General features: G+C 34.5%; 1 protein-coding gene across 1 annotated transcript; it reads left to right on the top strand.

Moving 5' to 3' along the window:
- Positions 1 to 1313: 1313 nt before the first annotated feature.
- On the top strand, positions 1314 to 17806 carry LOC145270372 (uncharacterized). Its single transcript, XM_080126023.1, has 2 exons — positions 1314 to 1765; positions 4263 to 17806. The coding sequence occupies exon 2, from the start codon at positions 4350 to 4352 to the stop codon at positions 4983 to 4985; it is 636 nt and encodes a 211-aa protein (XP_079982149.1). The 5' UTR covers positions 1314 to 1765; positions 4263 to 4349; the 3' UTR covers positions 4986 to 17806.
- The last annotated feature ends 3351 nt before the right edge of the window (positions 17807 to 21157 follow it).

The raw sequence follows: 21157 nt of genomic DNA, 5'->3' as shown, positions 1-21157 counted from the left end.
TACTTTCACCTAACAATTCAATTAAAAAAAAGGTAAATATGAAGAATTACTTACTCCACCCTCGAAAATTCCTTTAACATTACCACTCTTAAAGGTTTTCTAAATTTTCAAAACATCATCCCCCACCCGACCCCTCTCCACGGATCAAGTGCACCAGTACCTTTAATTGTTTACAAAAAAAAAAAAAAAATTATTTTGGTAAAATCCATTGAAAGCGGTCGGTGGTTCTATGAGAAAATAAAGCTGTGTACGCATTATAAATGTTTCTTTTCTGTGTCTTACGTTATACATTAGTAGATTAGGGGTCATTTCGAGTTAAAAGTTTATTTACTGCACTCATCTGGACTAGAGAAAATCATGATTTAAATGTGTGTGTCTCGTCTAAATAACTAACGATAATTCTCTGATATGGCCGACCAGACGGGTGATCAAAAAGTCAGATCGAGCGTAACCGCGTACCGGAAAACGAAATGAGATCAAATGAGGTCTCATTTCGTTTTCCGGTACGCGGCCTATTATTTAACATGAGGAAGGGAGGGTGTATTGTAACTATTCTGTACTTTCACCTAACAATTCAATTAAAAAAAAGGTAAATATGAAGAATTACTCCACCCTCGAAAATTCCTTTAACATTACCATTCTTACATGTTTTCGGGGTCGCTGAAAACGAAAATAACGTTTATAATTACGGAAAACGGGTAGTTTCCAAGATATGAAGAAATGTTAGTTTTAAAAAGTGGGGGATCACTTTTCTATAATAATTTAACGTAAAATGATCACCCAATTTGTGGCCAGGATTTTGGGGGGGGGGGCTTCCTTTCTACCATCGGAAAATTCTTTAAAATTACCTGTTTACATTTGGTGGGAAGCCCGGAAGCGGTGTAAAATAATAAACAGTTCTTCCGCTTGGTTAATGTCGGCACGTTACTTATGTTAAAACGGTTAATTAAACTGCATAAGCACCTGTTAAAAAACTATACAAGTAAAACAAATTATTTTTTACTTATTAACTGGTTTATTAATTGTAGAAAACAAAAACAAACGGGAGAAAAAAAGGACCTCAAAATGAAAGAAAAATAAAACAAATTATTTTTACAATTGTAGCCATCCGTATTATAAGATTTGTGTGACGTCACTTCCACGGTAAATAAAGAAGTGCGGAGCGTCAGGATAACCGTACCATTTTTACAATAAATAAATAAATAGACGATTCAGAAGCATAGGCAACCCTAAATGCGACCGTACCGGTGCAAGGTGTACTGTACGGGCCTTTGTAATGACATATGTTACGAAGGTCGTGACCGGTGTCAAGTGAAAACCTAGCCTCGATGTGAAAATGTTCCGATCATTAAACTGGACTTCCTGTTTTAGTTTCAAACAAATTAACATGGAAGAAATTTTGTGCAATTTTTGAAAAACGGTTTTATTATTTTATTTTTATTTTTTTAAATATGTTTTGCAGATTTATTTTAAATTAAAACCAGGAAGTCCGGTTTGGTAATCGGGACATTTTCACATCAGGCTAGGTTTTTGCGTAACACCGGTCTGGTCGTACTTATAATCGCCTGTGCTTGTGAATCGTTCATAAATAAATAAATAAATATGTATGTATATCGGCACGATTACGAAATCATTCGGTTTAATTTCTTCTTCAGAAAATTTTAATTTCTGCGAACCTACAGTTTGGTCGCCATCTTGAATTTTGACTATTTAACAGTCAACCCCTTCCTTTAAAACCCTTCATTCGAAAGAATATTGTGAATACGTAAGTATTACATGGAATTCTTTGTTTTATCATTTTTGTTTAAAAGATTTCAATGCAATTTTCGGTTGGTTTTACTATACACATAGATTCGAAAAAGTTGTCAAAAAACAAATACACAACAAATAAATGTTACCAAAGGCAAGATAAGTTACTTTTCTACCTAACTGGATAATTTTTTAGTGTTTTTATTAAGGTAACATGTTTATTCGGCTCGAAAAAACATACAGTGTTTACCGATGCATTCGAAAATTTAAAATGTCGCCAGACTCTCTGTTGAACATGGGAAGTTTGGGAAAATGAGTTAAAAATAAAAAACTATACACAATACTGTTAAAACCCCATCAAATATATATCAGCTTATGTCCCGGTAACATATATTGAGCGAGTTTCTAACAGCATTTTGTATAGTTTTTTATTTTTAACTCATTTTCTCAAACTCATCGTGTTCAGTAGAGAGTTCGGCACCATTTAAAATTTTCCGATACATCGGTAAACACTGTATGTTTTTAGAACTGTATAAACATTTTACATTAAATAAAAACGCTAGAAAATTATCCAGTTAGGTAGAAAAGTAACTTATCTTGCCTTTGATAACAATTATTTGTTATATATTTGATTTTTGACAACTTTTTAAAATCTGTGTAAACCAGTAATTTTTAAAAAATATAACGCTTTATTCTAAGATTTAAAAAAATCGGTAAATTTTTACTTGCTTTCACCTTAACAAACACTTTGAAAATAACGACGTTTATAAGTTTTAGAGTATGCTGAAGACGTAAATCATATTTTAATTTGTTGCAAACAATTAGTTTTCCGCATATTCACCAATATAATTCTTTGCGTTATCAGTAGTGACCATTTTTGGTATGTGCAAGCGCACGTGTTTTTGACTCACACGCTTGCGCATACAAAAATGGCTACCACTGATAACATAAAGAATTATATTGCTTAATATCCAGAAAACTACTTGCTTGCGGAAAATTTAAATGCGATATTCGTTTTCAGCATACTCAAGAACCTATAAACGTCTTATTTTTAAATGTGATTGCTAAGCTGGAAAGTAAGTAAAAGAAAAATTACGAAATAATCGATTTTAAGCGAATGCATTTAAATGGCGTTTAATAGGGTTTGTTTTACAGTGGACATTAAACCGAAAAAGTGATAAAAATAACAAATATATAACCAATAAATGTTACCAAAGTGAGGATAAGTTACTTTTCTACCTACCTGGATAAGTTTTTAGTGTTTTAACTGATATAAATGTGTGTTTGAAGTGCGAAACGCAAGTAGTGTTGAGCGCTTAAATTAAAACGAAAGCAAAGATGTTGCCATGATGCTCGCATCTTTGGAGTCCTAAAAATCACTTAAAAACTGGAAAATAAATAAAAAATAATGACAGAAATCCACTAAATAAATGTCATGGCGATATTTATTTACTGTTATTTTAAATATTTTTTGAGTTTTTAGTGATTCTCGGGACTCAAAAAGAAAGCTCATCATGTCGATATCTTTGGTTTCATTTAAACTTAAGCGCTCCTTTTGAGTCCAAAAAATCACTCAAAAATTTTAAAAAAAAGAAAGGAAGATCAATCAAAATACTGACAAAAATGCTATCAAAGGCAACTGGATATATTTTTTGTGTTTTTATTCAATGTAACATATTTATTCAGCTCGAAAAACATACAGTGTTTACCGATGTATTCGAAAAATGCCACCCGTTGTTTACAAAGCCATTTGCCGGAAGTGACGTTTTTTTTTTATATAAGTTTTATTCAAACAGGCTTTATTTGAACTTAATGGACTTTTTTTTGTATTTATTAACTGTTTTATTCTTTATGGACTCTTTTTCGAACATCGAAATTTTAAAATTAGTTTTATTTAAAAAAAAAAAAAAAAAGACGGTGTTGTTTTTTTAATTGAATTCTACACTTTTTCAACAAACTGTTACAGACAGAGTTTTGGCTCCAGTTATCAAATCACTTTGTCAGTCTCCAAGTACTTGAACCCACTGAGTGCTCAGCTGAAGACCCGTGGCAGTCATTTAAAACCAACATTAACAAACTTGATATCTAACATTAGTAGATTATATTTCAACAGTGCTCTAGAAGTGTAAGCCATTTTGAGTTTCAGAACAGTTTCAGATGGTTCGCTGTTACACACAAGTCCTGGGAGGTGACTTGTTTGTGGTAGACAGTGCCATAGAACAAAATATTCTTACCGTGTCGAAATCCGGGAAAGAACATGTGAAATTGCTCCAGAAAACGTTTAATATTTATGAAACAATTCTGGTTTCTGATTGGTTGGTAGCAGAACATGAATTAATTTGATTCGTCAGTTCTTAGCAGCATCGTTTATAAATAGAACTGTCCGACTGTGTGGGATCATACCCCATTATACAACCAAAATATTGCAACAAGTGCTGTGACGAATACTTGGTTGTTGTTAATTGTGTATAAGGATGAATAAAATATTTGATTCTTTTTTTTTTTTTTTTCAGGTAATTATGGGCACCCAAATGAAAATAAACATCCCCACTACCGTGGAAAGTTAAGTTAATCAAACTCGTTTTATTGTCTAAAAAAAAATGCAAACATCTGATGGAGGGTCGTCCTTTTTTTGTGAAGAGAGTGCATCTCAAAAACCATCTTTGCCAAAAAACAGACGATCAAAACGAGGCGGCGATAAACCATATTCCTGTGCGATCTGTGAGACGGTTTTCTCAAAATATTCTCGTTTGGAAATCCACACACGCATGCACAGTGGCGAGAAGCCGTTTTCGTGCAGCGTCTGCGAGGCATCGTTCGCTGAGAAATCGAAACTGAAACGGCACATTCGGACACACACGGGCGAAAAGCCGCACGAGTGCAACATCTGCGATGCCGCGTTCTCGGAGAATTCCAATCTGAAGACGCACATGCGCATTCACAGCGGGGAAAAACCATATCGCTGTGACGTCTGCGACATCACGTTCGTGCGGCACAAAGAGCTGAAAAAACACCTGCAGATTCACACAGCTGAGAAGCCGTTTGCGTGTCTGTTTTGCGGATTGGAATGTGCCGAAAGCGAAAGTCTTAAAACGCATATGCAGACGCACACAGATATGGAGAAGCCGTACAGTTGTCAGATTTGCGGAGCTTCGTTTGCACATAATTATCTAAATCAACATATGCGCATTCATGCGAAACGGAAATCTACAGAAGAAAAAGAGGAGATTCAATGAATGTTTCGGAAACAACAATACAACTATAATTGAATACCAATCTAGACACTCTTCATGCAGTACACACTGTAAAACATACCATATCCATGTTTCTTTGTGGATTGGAAGGTTCCAATCTAGACACTGTACAAACATACCCAATGGACCAAATGCAAGAGAAATTCATACAGAAGAAAAAGAGGAGATTCAATGAATTCGTATCAGAACCAACAATACAACTATAATTGAATACCAATCTAGACGCTATACATGCAATGGACACTGTAAAAAATACCATATCCATGTTTCTTTGTGGATTGGAAGGTTCCAATCTAGACACTGTACAAACATACCCAATGGACCAAGTGCAAGAGAAATTCCTACAGAAGAAAAAGAGGAGATTCAATGAATTCGTATCAGAACCAACAATACAACTATAATTGAATACCAATCTAGACGCTATACATGCAATGGACACTGTAAAAAATACCTAATGTATGTTTCTTTTGTGGATTGGTTCCAATCTAGACACTGTACAAAAATACTCAATAGACCAAGTGCAAGAAAGATTCATACAAGAAGATAAAGAATAAGAAGGAAACCTGCGGAAAAAAGATATTCAATGAATTTGTATCAGAAACAACAATGCAACAATAATTGAAATGCCGTCTAGACTCCATCGCCAAACTTTCACAAGAAACACTCGTCTAGCTGTAACGTGAATGCAAACATAGTTAGAAATCCACGCAGAAGAGATGTTGCAAGCTTATCTCTGATGTATCGTTATTTTCATGGAAAGTGTTCAGCTGAGCTTCAATCTATGGTCCCCCTCACCAAACTTTCACAAGAAACACTCGTCTAGCTGTAAACACTATCAATAATTCCCCCCACTCTTTATCTGTGCCTAAACCTAAACGTAGATTCCATGAACAAAGCTTCTTTCTTAGAACTGCACGCCTGTGGAATTGTCTTCCGTTTTCCTGCTTCCCAGCTGACTACAATATGGTGGTCTTCAAGTCTAACGTAAATAAGTTCTTGATGAGCCGTTCCATATAAGTTATCAAATTAACCGAATTTTTATTACTAATGATTACTATATTGTCCAATTTCTACTGTACACTCTTTAACCCTTATCCTCGAGTGACCTCTTGGCCTTGATAATGTGGTGATGCCTATGTAAAAAAAAAAAAAATCTATAATATAAATCTCAACTGTCTGTTTAAATGTATGTTTGTATGTCTGCCTAAAACTTTCGACAGAGGCGACGGATTTTCACAACATCAGTATCGTTTTGTAGCTCACCCCTTCGGACGACAAATATTGAAAAATTGGCTAAAAACATTAATTTTTTGCTGCTTTCTACAAGGAGGGGTTGCTTTTTTCGTTGATATTTTCAAAAGTCATCACGTCTTTTCACTTGACTAGCCTTAATTTAAACCTTCGCCACTTCCAGTTTTGCGATGGATGCGACGGCAAAAATGTCACATTTTTTGCACATTCTTTTCTTTCTTCACGGTACGGGTTTGAGCCTGCCTGCCTACTACCACTTTTTTTTTTTTTTTTTTTTTTTTTTCCATGACACACTTTCAAACACCCGGGCAATGCTAGACACCCAGACTAGTATGGTATAATTAAATGTATAAAAAACGTTTTTCTTTTGTGGATTAGAATGTTCTAATCTAGACACTGTATAAATATACCCAATGAACTAAGTGCAAGAGAGGTTCATACAAGAGAGAAAACTGCTGAAGAAAAAAACGAGATTCCATGAATTTTTATCAAAAACAACAACGCAATGATTGAATGCCAATCTCGACAATAAGCATGCAATACACACTGTCAAAAAACATTTTTCTTTTGTGGATTGGAATTGAATTCCAGTTTAAAACACGTTTGTGATTTTAGATTTGTGAAAGAAACTCAAAAAAAAACACAAGAAGAAACTTCAAATGATGTTAAATGGGAATGCAACAAGAATAATTGATTGACAATCCAGACACGATCTTCAGATCTCTTAACATAGATTTGTACGGACACTTTGACATTGGACATATATCCTCTATAACGTTAACCCTGATAAACTGTAAGAAAATAGAGAAATGAAATATAATTAAACGAACAGATTAAAAGAGACAATAAATTTTTATACAATCTTTACAAGAAGGAAGTGTGTGAAAAAAAAAAATTCAATGAATTTGTATCAAGATTAACAATGATGCAATAATCGAATTTCGCTATAATTAGTTACAACTTTTCAGAAAGTTTTATAAAAAATCCAAGACATCAATTTTTTTTTAATAAACACAAAAGTGTCAATTTTAGCCATTTTAACCCAAAGTTACCCCTAGAGGGGGTAACCGGAGTTTTCCTGAAAAATCCATTCTGTTACTTTTTTACTCATACCATGTTTAATGTTTGTGCAAAATTTTGATAAATTCCAAAGCATAGTTATTGAGAAAAGTGCGGACAGACGAACGAACAAGGGTGAATTAACAGGTCCACCCTCGTTTTGTCGGGGGACCAACAAGTGCACTTAAAGAGACATTTAGAATCTTAAAAAGATCTTCAGGTTGTAAAGCTTCTCTCTTAGAACTACACACCTGTGGAACTGTCTTCCGTTTTCCTGCTTTCCAGCTGACTACAATATGGTTGTCTTCAAGTCCAATGTAAACAAGTTCTTGATAAGCCGTTCACCTTAAGTTAACAAATTTACTGAATTTCCATTACTGACAATTACTATATTGTCCTTTTGACTACTGTACATTCTTTAACCCTCATCCTCGGTGGCCTCTGGGCCTTGATAAGTGGTGATACTTTGTAAAAGAAAAAAAAAAAGAAAAAAAAACGTATGTAATAGCTGAAACAGTATAGGGTAGTGTAACAATAATCGGATGCCAATCTAGACAATATACCTGTGGAAGGTGCAGCTAATCGAATGAAAATAATCTTAAGAAATCTGTTGTCAATTAAAGAAGGCAGTCAAGTCGTGAGTTCTTTTGTAATCGGTTTATCTGATAAAAGGTGCACATCGAAAGATTACAAAGTTTCTATCATCTTTACAAGATGGAAATCTGTGGGTGAAAAAAAAGACATTCAATGAATTTGTGTCACATATCAGAAACAAACAATGTGACTAATTTAAAATATCCAATGTAGACAATATACAAACACCTAAATGAGAATGCAACAACAATAATTGATTGACAATCTAGACACGATCCTCAGATCCTCAAAACGTTTTTTTATACATTTAATTATACGATACTAGCCTGGGTGTCTAGCATTGCCCGGGTGTTTGAAAGTGTTTCATGAAAAAAAAAAAAAAAAAAAAAAAAGTGGTAGTAGGCAGGCAGGCTCAAACCCGTACCGTGAAGAAAGAAAAGAATGTGCAAAAAATGTGACATTTTTGCCGTCGCATCCGTCGCAAAACTGGAAGTGGCGAAGGTTTAAATTAAGGCTAGTCAAGTGAGAAGAAGTGATGACTTTTGAAAATATAGATTTGTACAACCATTTGTGAATCTCTTAGGGCTTAATCTAGTTTCTATATAATAATTAATTCCCCCCCCATTACTTTTTTTTTATACATAAATATCCCCCCCCTACTTTTTCATCTCCGATTCATTGTTTTCCCCTCTTCTTTTTAAAACGTAATTAAACTCAATTTTGCTCTGTTGAGTGAGCTTCAAAACCGGTCAGCTGACACATTAATTTTATATTTTTTAATTTCACAATCTAAAATAATGTTTTCGAACAAGTTTAAATTTGGTCTTTACATAGCCATAATAAAATTTGGTACCCTGCAAAAAATATTTAAATTTAAATTTTCCAATGTAGACAATATACAAACACCAAAATGGGAATGCAACGACAATAATTGATTGACAATCTAGACACGATCCTCAGATCTCTTAACATAGATTTGTACGGACATTTTTACATTGGACATATATCCTCTATAACATTTACCCTCACAAACTATAAGAAACTAAATAGAGAAATGAAATATACCTAAACTAACAGATTAAAGAAGACAATAAATGTTTATACAATCTTTACAAGAAGGAAATCCACGGAAGAAGAATAAATTCCGTGAATTCGTATCAGGATTAACAATGATGCGATAATCAAATTCCGCTATAATTATTATATAGACAATATACAAACACCTAAATGAGAATGCAACGACAATAATTGATTGACAATCTAGACACGATCCTCAGATCTCTTAACATAGATTTGTACGGACATTTTGACATTGGACATATATCCTCTATAACGTTAACCCTGATAAGAAAATAAATAGAGAAATGAAATATAATTAAACTAACAGATTAAAAGAAAGGATAAAATGTTTATACAATCTTTACAAGAAGGAAATCCACGAAAGAAGAATAAATTCCATGAATTTGTATCGGAAACAACAATAATACAATAATTGAATTGCAATCTAGACGCTATACATGCAATACACACTGTAGAGAAACCATGTTTTTGTATAAACACCCAAGAGAAATCGAAGAGATTCAATGATTTTTCTATTTAAAACAATAATTGAATTCCACATTGACTGCATAATTATTTAAATCAACATATACCCAATGAACCAGGTGCAAGAGAGATTCAATTGTTGTGTATCTCATTGTACAGAATTGCAATAATTATTAAATGCCAGAAAGAAAACAAATCTTACGAAATCCATAAAAAGGGACAACGTCAATGCTTTGATATTGCATACCGGTTGTGATAGGAGAACCTGACATAATTAAGAAATTTTAAGAAACAAGGACTCAAGTTTGCCCAGCTGGGCAAACTTGAGTCCTTCTACCAGAAAAATATCCAGTAAATAAAACGTTGTTTAGTAAATCGCTATTTTTTTGGCATTTTTTTTTTTTTTGCATTTCCATACACCAAACATGGATATAAATATCACTAAAACATCCGCTGGGGCGTAAGCTTCATTTCGGTAACTAACTTGCCTGGGTGGGTTGCCTGTAGGCTGAGTGAGATAAACTGCGTCTCACACTCAGTAAATTGAAATTACTAAGGGAGATAATAATTCCGGTAAATACCAGAAAAATATCAAGTAAATAAAGCGTTGTTTAGTAAATCAGTATTGTTTTGCATTTCCATACACCAAACATGGATATAAATATCACTAAAACATCTGCTGTGTCATAAGCTTCATTTCAGTACCTTACTTGCCTGGGTGGGTTGCCTGTAGGCTGAGATAAACCGCGTCACACAGACCGACAGACATTAGGAAAATTCCATGGATTTCAGCCTTTTGGATTATTTTGGACCATCTTCCAATTACGCGATTTCCTTGTATTTTACTTGTGCAAATGGAAATTAAACTTACTTTCTTGAAGTTATATTTTTGGATTTTACCGTCATTGGATTATTTACCTTTCACCAGACTATCCATTCACGTGTAATCACCTTTTTCTTCACCATATTCCCTCTGCTTCACTTTTTTTGTTTTCAAGTAAGATCTTTGACTTATTTGTTGTTTCATCAAATACTTTTGCATTTAAAATCCAATCCCGCATTTTGCTAATTCCTATCCTCTGATGAGAAGGAAAGTATTTCTTCAAAACTCCGCGGATTAAGGACTATCCACTTATCAAGTGTTTCCTTTTCAGCTTAAATATCACTAAAACATAATTTAGAAGGGGGGAGGGGGGGTTAAAAACTGTATACATCTCCAAAAACAAAACGATAAACAGCAAAAAAAAAAAAAAATGAGATTAAAAAGATTCTTCATAAACAGTGGTAGATAAATTTTGATAAAATAGATTAATATATTTCTTGGCTGACATACACGAGTGAGGCCCCCATTGTTAAATACGCACTGACTATAATGTTGCACGCATCGCGTTGGAGGGAGCGTTTCGTGAAGAAGAAGAAGAAAATAAAAATTAAAAAAAAATAATAATAAATAATTAAAAAAATAAGGACTTTCCGCTTTTCGGATTATTTTATCATGATGTTTTTTTGCTTTTTTTGTTTTGCTTTTTTTTGTCGGATATTTTTTTTTTTTTAACCGGAGATCATAATTGTAGGTAATTAGGTACTTGTACAGTTTAATCAAGACATTAAAAAAATGAAAATCTCGAAAAAAAAAAAAAAAGTTATATTGTAAAAATGCGTTTTGGACTGAAGATCTCCGAAAAAAAAAAATTTCACTTAATTTGATCGGGTAGTTTTTTTGTTCTTTTTTTTACAGCGGAAAAACACGCTTTTTTTTTTTGCTTTTTTTTTTCCATAAGCATCATCACTTATCAAGGCCAAGAGGCCACTCGAGGATAAGTGTTAAAGAGTGTACAGTAGAAATTGGACAATATAGTAATCGTTAGTAATGGAAATTCGGTAAATTTGTTAACTTATATGGAACGGCTCATTAAAAACTTGTGTACATTAGACTTGAAGACAACCATATTGTAGTCAGATGGAAAGCACGAAAATGGAAGACAATTCCATAGGCGTTCAGTTCTAAGAAAGAAACTTTGTTCATGGAATCTACGTTTAGGTTTAGGCACAGATAAAGAGTAGGGAAAATTATTGATAGTGTTTTCTGCTAGACGGGTGTTTCTTGTGAAAGTTTGGTGAGGGAGAACCATAGATTGGAGCTCAGCCGCGTACTTGGCATGAAAATAATGATAAAGCAGAGACAAACTCTTTTGTGAGAAAGAGGTTGCAGGACAGAGAAAAGGACATCCCCTACGAGGCTGCGAAGTCTAGTTTGAACTCTATCAAGGCAGGATAAGTCCTTTCTAGCAGCTCTTGCCCAGATGTGGCAACAGTACTCCATCCTTGGACGTACCTGGCTCTTATATAGATAGAGAATTGCATCAGCAGTGAGATATCTACTGGATCGATAGAAGGATCCCACCATTTTTCCAGCAGCCTTGGCAACGGATTTAATGTATGTTGTTCCATTTAAGATCAGAAGTAAAGGTCAAGCCCAGAAGCTTGTCAAAACATAAGGCCTCCCCAAGACAAAAGCCATTCATTTCAATAGATGCCAGATGGGGATCAGAGCGTTGATGATGTAAAGATAAAAACTTATTCTTAGAAGCATTAAAAGTAACAAGCCACCTCTTTCCCCATTGTGTTACATGATAAGGGCTGTCCCCTTTCATGTAAGTATAAAAATAGAGAATTTAGTAATTTAGTTTAGAAATAGATTACGTGTGAGAATTTAAAAATGTAAAACAAACATTTGTTTAGAATATAGATAAATATTTCAAGGAAAGAATGTTAACTATCAAGTTTGTTATGAAATTTTAAATTGAAAGAATGCAGCTTATAAGATAATGTTTTTAACATATTGGAAAAATAGGTTACTGAGAAATAGGAAAAGTTTTGGACACGTATGTCCAAAACACGTGAAAGAAGGCACATGTTTTAACATGTGTATGACGTCACGGAAAATAGAAAGTTCTAGGAATAGAGAAAAACTTTAGTTAGAAGACAAACAGTCAGTAAGAAAACTCGGAGAGAGACAGTCAGGCGTCTAGGAAGCGAGACGTCACTTCAAGGAAAAATGTGAGACTTTGAATTCTTGATGATGGAATCACGGCCGTGTGAAGAATAAACCATCAAGTGTTTTTTTGTAAAGCTCGTCTTGTGTCTTATGATTCTTACCAAACGGTAAAGTCCAATTGTATTATATATTTGTGTTATATGTCTTTACATTCACGTCTCAACATCATCATGTCTACACAATGTCCGAACTGTCTGAACACTATATCCCTTCACTCTAAGAGCTCTCCTTCTCTTCCATTCTACATAATTTTACTATTACGCATAGATACACACACATATATATAAGTTTATTGAAAACATTGTATACTTAATTTAACAGGAGTTGTGGACAAAAAAAAAATTGACATTACTTTTATAAGAAAATGAAGGAACTGATTTCCTGATATTTTCTCTATGTCTCAGGATTTGTATACATTATTTCCTGATCTTTATTCATTTCCTTTGTTTATCTATGTAAATTTCTTCCCGTCATTTATCTATGTAAATTTCGTTTTCCGTTTGTTTATCATGCGTGGGTTCCTTCCCATCCTGCTTTTTTATTGCACTCTTTTCTATAAGCCGGCAGAGTTCAATTTATTTTGCAAGACATCTTAATGAGTTAAAGATAACAGGAGACATTAAGATTAAATTTTCGAAAATAGTCGACACATTTAAACAAACGATTTCAGAAGAACAACAGATTCGAACTAAGGAAAGAATGAACATTTAATATATAAGAATCTCTCCTAACATGAACAATATCTATCTAGTCTCTTACAACTTCTATCTCTCTCTCTCTCTCTCTCTCTCTCTCTCTTACTCTCTCTCTCTCTCTCTGAGTCTTACAACATCCCTCTCTAGAACTCTTACAACACATCTCTCACTAAGATACAGCATCACTTATAATAAGACTCTTCTAAGACTGCGCTTTTAATAAGACCCCCTATATAACAATTGTACCACTTGCTCAAGATCAGAGGAGAGAATCAGAGAGAACTTGGTCGTTTACAGTCTTAGATGTACTACCATAGATAGTAGTGTCATTAGCATAAATGTCTACGAATGATGTAAGGATGTGATTTGGAAGATCGTTAATGTAAATCAGGAAGAGAGTTAGACCCAGGATGAACCCCTGAGAGACTCCAGCATTAATACTGAGAGCTTCTGATTTCTGCCCATCAACTACTACTCTTATGAACCTATCAGATAGAAATCATTTAATAATTGAGAAGACATTTCCAGCTATACCATAGCTGGAGATCTTGTCAAATAAACCTTTATGCCATACCCTATCAAAGGACTTTGATATGTCAAGAGCAATTGCCCTAGAAAGGTAGCCTCCGTCGAGAGATTCACTAATCCTATGAGATATAACTGTAAGCACATCTGCTGTAGATCTAGCAGAACAGAAACCATATTGCGTGTCACTAAGGTTATTTTTGTTGAGATGGTTGATTACTTCTCTATTTAACACAGATTCCAGCAACTTACTCATGACGCACAGGAGACTTATTGGCCTGTACTGAGAGGGGGATGAACGATCACCTGAATTCTTAATACAGGGCATACTGATGAAATTTTCCAGGGAGATGGGAAGCTATTCTCCTTAAGACAATGTTTAAACAGTTTTGTAAGTATGGGTGCTAGTTCTGGTTGAAGTCTTTTGAGTACTATAATTGGAATACCGTCAGGGCCAGTTGCTTTACTGGAATCAAGGTTTTTGATTAGCTTGGCAACATCACGTACAGATATACGTATATCACATAGCGTGTTTTCTGATACAGGAGGAAATATTGGGGGTTGGCAGCCTTGATCGCAAAGGGTAGAATTAGCTGCGAAGTTCTTGACAAAGAGCCAGTTTCTTTACTGGAATCAATATTTTTGATTAGCTTGGCAACATCACATACAGATATTTGCAAAGAGTTTGGCTTTGTATGATGCTGACGAGATTACCTCAGGTCCATTGATGATAGTTGGGATAGAGCACACGCTTCTGTTCAGGATTCTGTTTGCAATTTGCCAAAACTGGTGGGAACCAAGCCGCTGCTCATCTACTTTTGACTTAACAGATTGAGCATGCAACTCTCTTGCGTTCTTTATTACTTTCTTACAATGGTTGCTGGCAGTCCTGAAAGCAGCTTCAGTCTCAGTACATCTATTACATTGGAAGCAATGGAAAATGTGATTTCTGTGCGCAATGGCAGCAGCACATTCTGGAGAGAACCATGGCTGGCTGTTAGGTTTTTGCTGGAATTTTTTCAAGGGTATGAAACGGCCTATACCTACAATTAACCATTTTGTCAGGTCTGATACTATAGAGGACACATCCTTTTTAAACATGGAACACAGAGGTAGATCTGATATAAATGTATGGAAGCTATCCCAGTCAGCCATAGAGTATCGATATACTGTATGATGGAGAGGTACATCATCATTTTTATCTTAACTGATACAACAGAGTAGTCGGAAGATCCAAGTGGAGACAGAACGAAAGCTGAACACAGTTCGGGGCAAGTTGTAAGAAAAAGGTCTAGGAGACTTGCATACTGGCCGTCAATATTGGGCACACGGGTGGGTTTGTGAACAATCTGAGTGAGGTCATAAGCAATGGAGAAATCATGACAGAACCTCCCCTCATCATCGGTCTTGTTTGAGTAATTTAACCATTCCACATTGTGAACATTAAAGTCTCCACAGACATGAATATTTGCTGAAGGATAAGCAGATAGGACTTGGTCAATTTTCTCAGATATGCTTTTAAAGATAGTAACTCTGCTATTGTGGGGGCGATAGAGAGCAAATATAAATGCAGTAGTTTGAGCAAGTGCAACCTGGAAGCACATATAGGGTAAGTTATGATCTTCCCTGGAGATGTCCCTCCCACATGGAAAGCTATCTTTAATATAGGCACATATTCCATGCCCATGGCGATCTTGGGGGTCAGATTTAGAAGTTAAGTTAGAGTATCCTGAAATTGCAAACTCATCTAGGGAAATAGCCTGGGGACTTATTACATTTCATTTTTATCTTAATTGATACAACAGAGTGGTCGGAAGATCCAAGAGGCGACAGAACAGAAACTGAACATAGTTCAGGGCAAGTTGTGAGAAAAAGGTCTAGTAGGCTCGCATACTGGCCGTCATTATCGGGCACACGGGTAGGTTCCTGAACAATCTGAGTGAGGTCATAGGCAATGGAGAAATCATGACAGAACCTCCCCTCATCATCGGTCTTGTTTGAGTGGGTCAACCATTCGACGTTGTGAACATTGAAGTCTCCACATACGTGAATGTTAGCTGAAGGATAAGTAGAAAGGACTTGGTCAATTTTCTCAGATATGCTTTGAAAGATAGTAACTCCGCTGTTGTGGGGGCGATAGAGAGTAAATATAAATGCAGTAGTGTGAGCTAAAGCAACCCGGAAGCACATATAGGGTAAGTTAGGATCTTCCCTGGAGATGTCCCTCCCACATGGAAAGCTATCTTTAATATAGGCACATATTCCATGCCCATGGCGATCTTGTGGGTCAGATTTAGAAGTTAAGTTAGAGTATCCCTTAATTACGAATTCACCTTGGGAAATAGTCTGTCCAATTCCAGTTTTGCTTAGAAATGTCTGGTTTAGTCTCCTGTAATTGGGTTTCAACCTCTGGAAGGTTAGAGGAGGAGACATGGTAGTGGGGGGTCTACTTTAGATGTTGGAGATCCAGATTTAATCGTGTATTTTTTATTGAAACTTTTCATGATGGAGTTTTGGGATTTGTGGACTAGAGAGAGAAAGTAAGAGAGAAATAGAAATGAAGAAATATTTTTTTTGTAGAACATGAAAAGGTAAAGCCGTAACAATTACCCACTAATATGACATCGAGAGGCCCCATCAGAGCTACTCACCAAATGGCAATACAGCAACCCCAGTACTTTGTACCTGCTAATAGGACAGCCTCCTTAGTGGTTTATCCAAGGATCGGGTCCCTGACTATTAGGCGGATAACGTCAGCCCAGATGAAACGTTTACCTCCAGCACCCTTATTAGTGACCTGGCTGCAAGGATAGACTTAGAAACAGAAAATTCTAGACATCTCTGGTGGCTGTTCACGCAAAATACTGCCAACCTAGAATACAGCTTTTTCTTCTCCTTTTGTCAGAAAAATCACTCATTAAAATATGAGGACTGAGTGACAACTAAAGAGAAGCGAGGGTAACAGGAGCTGCCGATAATGCATCCACAATGCATTGTCTACTCTCCATTAAAAAAAATATCAACTATATTGTACTTAATAAAAGTCCATTTGGCATGTTTAAGGGAAGGTATGGTGAAAGATTCCCCTCTCACTGACTGAAAATGAATATAATTGCCTAATCTGTTTGTGCTATCAACTTGGAAAATATAAACAACAATGTCTGAGCTCCAATCTCTGGTCCCCCCTCGCCAATCTTTCATGAAAAACACCCGTCTAGCTGAATCCACTGTGAAAAATTTCCCCCACTCTTTATCTGTGCCTAAATCAAAACGTGGATTCCATGAACAAAGCTTCTTTCTTAGAACTGCACGCCTGTGGAACTCTGTTCCGTCTGCCTGCTTCCCACCTGACTACAACTTGGATGTCTTCAAGTCCAACGTTAACAAATTCCTAATGAACCGCTCCCTTAAGTAAACACTTCACCAAATCTCCACACTAACGTAATGTACTTGCAATAACCCTTATCCCTGAGTGGCTTCCGGGCCTTGATAAGTGGTGACCACTGTGTAAAAAAACAAAAAAAACAAAAAAAAAACATTTATGGACAAGAAAAAAATCTATTATAAAGATATAAAACAATATATATCCCAAATGAACTTGCCAGATAGAATCGGCACATTTTTCCACAAGAAAACCTTTTATGAGAGCGCGTTGAAGTCAGCCATTTTGAAATTTATTGAACATGCCAAAGGGAGATAACTCAGTTTAAAGCGCCGACACTCCCTCCCCATCTTTATTACAAGCTTTTCTTCCTAAAAATCGAACCTTTTGCTCGGTATCATAACAAATTGTTTTTTCGTTGTAAAAAAAAAAATACTTGATCAAATTAAGTGAAATTTTTTTCGAAGAACATCGTTCCATAACGGATATGTACAATATAACTTTTTTTTTCGATTTTTTATTTTTATTATGTCTTGATTGAACTGTACAAGTAGCGGTAATTACTAACAGGAAAATTGGTGCAAGTCCAGATTAGCACTTCTGGTAATAAACAAAAATCTTTATCGTGTATGTACTTGTTACGGAATGAAGATGGTTGTCAAACCGAGTTTTCATTAAAATGTCGTCGGTGGTTTTTTTGTTTTTGTTTTGTTTTTTTTCTTGCCGAAAAACAGTGAAATTTTATTTGGTGGGAGTGCACTTATTGATCCACGCTATTTTTTTTAAAATAGCATTTTCACGTTTAATTACGACATCTGTTTTTATTAAATTGTTTGGTGAAAGTACAGAATAGGTACACAACACCCACCTGTCCCCATGTTAAGAATGGCTTTCTAGATTATAATTTCAGCACGAATCACTAAGTGCAAAACATTCTCATTGGTTCTGTAATTTCACAAGTACATATGAAATCCGTAGGGACCACTAAATGAATGTGAAGAATTGTGAAAAATAGACCGCATGTTTCCGTGACGTCAGACTTGTGTTAACTATACGAACTATGCAAAAGCAGAAGCGACTTAATGATTTTTTTAAACCTTTGTTTATATCTTCTTCAAACTGCAATTAATAATTAATTTTTGTTATAATTTTGTTAGGTTTTATGATTTACACAGTTTAATGATTAATAATATTATAAACATTTGTATATTAAATATGAAATACGGTTTTACTGAATGTTCATTTGGTTACCTACGGGGTTCCATATTTTGTTCGGTAAAAAGAGACAAACAAAATATGAGGGGTGCTACAAAATGCTTAATATTTGTGCAATAATATTTTCGAATTGGTTATAGTCTGGCGATAAAATAGCTGACAAGAGCCATGTTTATATAAAAACTTAATATTAAAAAAAAAATTAAACACAATTAAAAATCTATGTTGTAACGGAACATTTTGAAATAATGGAATTTTAATAGTTTTAATCTTTTAAAAATTAATTAATGTTTACGAAGTTTCCTTTTCTTGGCAATTCAGCTGATTATAGTATATATTTATTCGAAAAAATGCTATTTAAATAAAAAAAACATAATAATATTAAGTTTATATCAATTTTTTTAATTGCAACTTCAAGGTAAAAAAAAATATTTACTTATTTGAACTCTAATGTTTCATAATAAATATAAATTTCGATAGATTTAAATATATTTTGTTCGAATTTCGAAAAAATAAATATGGGGGGGGGGGGACACGAACTAACAAAATATTTCCCCTAGTATATTTTACAGAAACTGCATTTTATATGTAATTTCATTCTAAAATGGGTAAGTATCGAAAATTTCACGAAAATCTGAGCATTAGTTGATTTTTGCTAGATTTATTAAACACGGGTATGTTTTCACGTTCGAAATGCTTACTACACGGGAACGTTATTTTAAAGCGCCAATTATGTAAACACGATTTTCGTCTCGCAATTTCATTATTTTCGTTCGATGAAAAAAAATTTTTTTTTTAATTATTACTGGTTTATTTTGCCCTTCTTTTAAATGGTACAAAAGTTATATTGATAATATTAAGTTATAATAAAGTTACATCATTTTACATATAGGGAGGTATTCTCTATTGTATTTATTACAGGTGGGTGGGGGGGTATCGACTTTAAGTATCCCTAATGTGTTTGTGACCGGGTGAGGGGCGTATGGGTACAAGTTCCAAACATTTAAAAACAATTAGAAACACTTCAAATATTAGGGGAGGCACTTAAACCATTAAAAAAAACAAAACACGGTAACATAAGTGCATAAGCACCAGCACCATTGTTTCTTTTTTGTTGCTGTTGTTTGTTAAATCCGGCAAAAAACAAACAAACAAACAAACAAACAAACAAGCAAACAAAGACAAAACAAACACACATAACAAAATAATTCGAAAATCGCAAAGTTCAAGCCAAATTGATATTTTTATTTTGAATAAAAAATAATTATCAAAAAAAAACAAAAAAAAAACAGCAGTGTTCTCGTCGAGTAGGTTTTTTTTTTTTTATTCAAGAAAATAAAATTTCAGTTTTTCGATATGAGAAAAACAGCCGCAAAAAATATATATCCGGCCAAAACAAGAAACATATTACAAAATAATCCGAAAAGCGCAAAGTTTAAATTCTTTCCTTTTTTTTTTTTTTTTTTTTTTTCTCTCGGAGTAAAAACGGAACGCTCCCTGTAATACGCTGCGTACAATATTGTAGTCAGTGCATTTCACAATGGGGGCATCATCCCGGCATCACTCGTGTACGTCCAAGAAATTTATTAATTGCAAAAAATATTTCCATTTTTTTTTTTTTTTCTAATTTTGTAGAGAACTTCATTCCATAACAGGCACGTACATTATAGAGATTTTTATTTATCTTCGTTTTTTTTTTTTAATGTCATTGATAAATTGCATAAACGCCGAATATTCGTTTCTCCCCCCCCCCCCAACAAGGCACAGTGCCACTGCCGTTTTGAAGTAGAGGGCTACTATCAGGGACATAAGTTGCATGGATACTACGTAGGGAGTTGAGCAGCAAGATGTTTGTTCACATTACACTTGAACTTCTGCATGTCAGTACAGTTGGAAAAGCAGGCACCCGGAAAAGAGTTCCAAAGTCTAGCAGTTCTGGGGAAGAAACTATTGGAGTAGACCTAGGGATCTCTAGTGTGAAGGGGTGGGACTTCGCTTCTTATTTATTAAAACAAACTGGTGGAACTTTTTTCAGCAGGGATACGAAATTGGCTGCCACCGTTCACTTCCTGTAAACTATCACGGCGCCCGGCCCGAGTGAGTGAATATGCGTGATTGCCATTTTAAATTACGACCATTTCTTTGTACACGAGAAATCGTTAATTGATAAAAATTTCCGGTTGCGAATATGGAAAAGCGGTCACGAGGTCAACAAATTCAACAAGTGCGATATGAACTTCATTTGACCTCAGTTTTTTTTATTTTATTTTATTTATTTATTTTACTGGCATGTTAAAGGTGATAACTTATCTCAACGTTTTTTTAACGGGTTTCTATTACTGTACACATAGATTCGAAAAAGTTGTCAATATATATATATATATATATATATATATATATATATATATATATATATATATATATATATATAACAAATAAATGTTATCAAAGGCAAGATAATTTGGGTTTGTATTACTGTACACATAGATTCGAAAAAGTTGTCAAAAAACAAATATATAACAAATAAATGTTATCAAAGGCAAGAGAAGTTACTTTTCGACCAAACTGGATATATTTTTCGTGTTTTTATTCAATTTAACATGTTTATTCAGCTCGAAAACCATACAGTGTTTACCGATGTATTGGAAAATTCGAAATGGCGGCCGATTCTCTCTTTAACACGGTAAGTTTGGAAAAGGGTGTAATAAATAAAAAAAACTATACAAAATACTGTTAGAAACTCGCTCAATACATGTTACCGTGACATAGGTTGACATATATTCGGTGGGTTTTTAACAGTATTTTGTATATTTCTTTTATTTTTAACTCA

This window comes from Euprymna scolopes, chromosome 46 (assembly GCF_053919585.1).
Source record: "Euprymna scolopes isolate OS-2025 chromosome 46, ASM5391958v1, whole genome shotgun sequence".
Lineage (NCBI taxonomy): Eukaryota > Metazoa > Mollusca > Cephalopoda > Sepiida > Sepiolidae > Euprymna > Euprymna scolopes.
The sequence above is the reverse complement of the archived record's forward strand: the minus strand, read 5'-3'. Positions and strand labels throughout refer to the sequence as shown.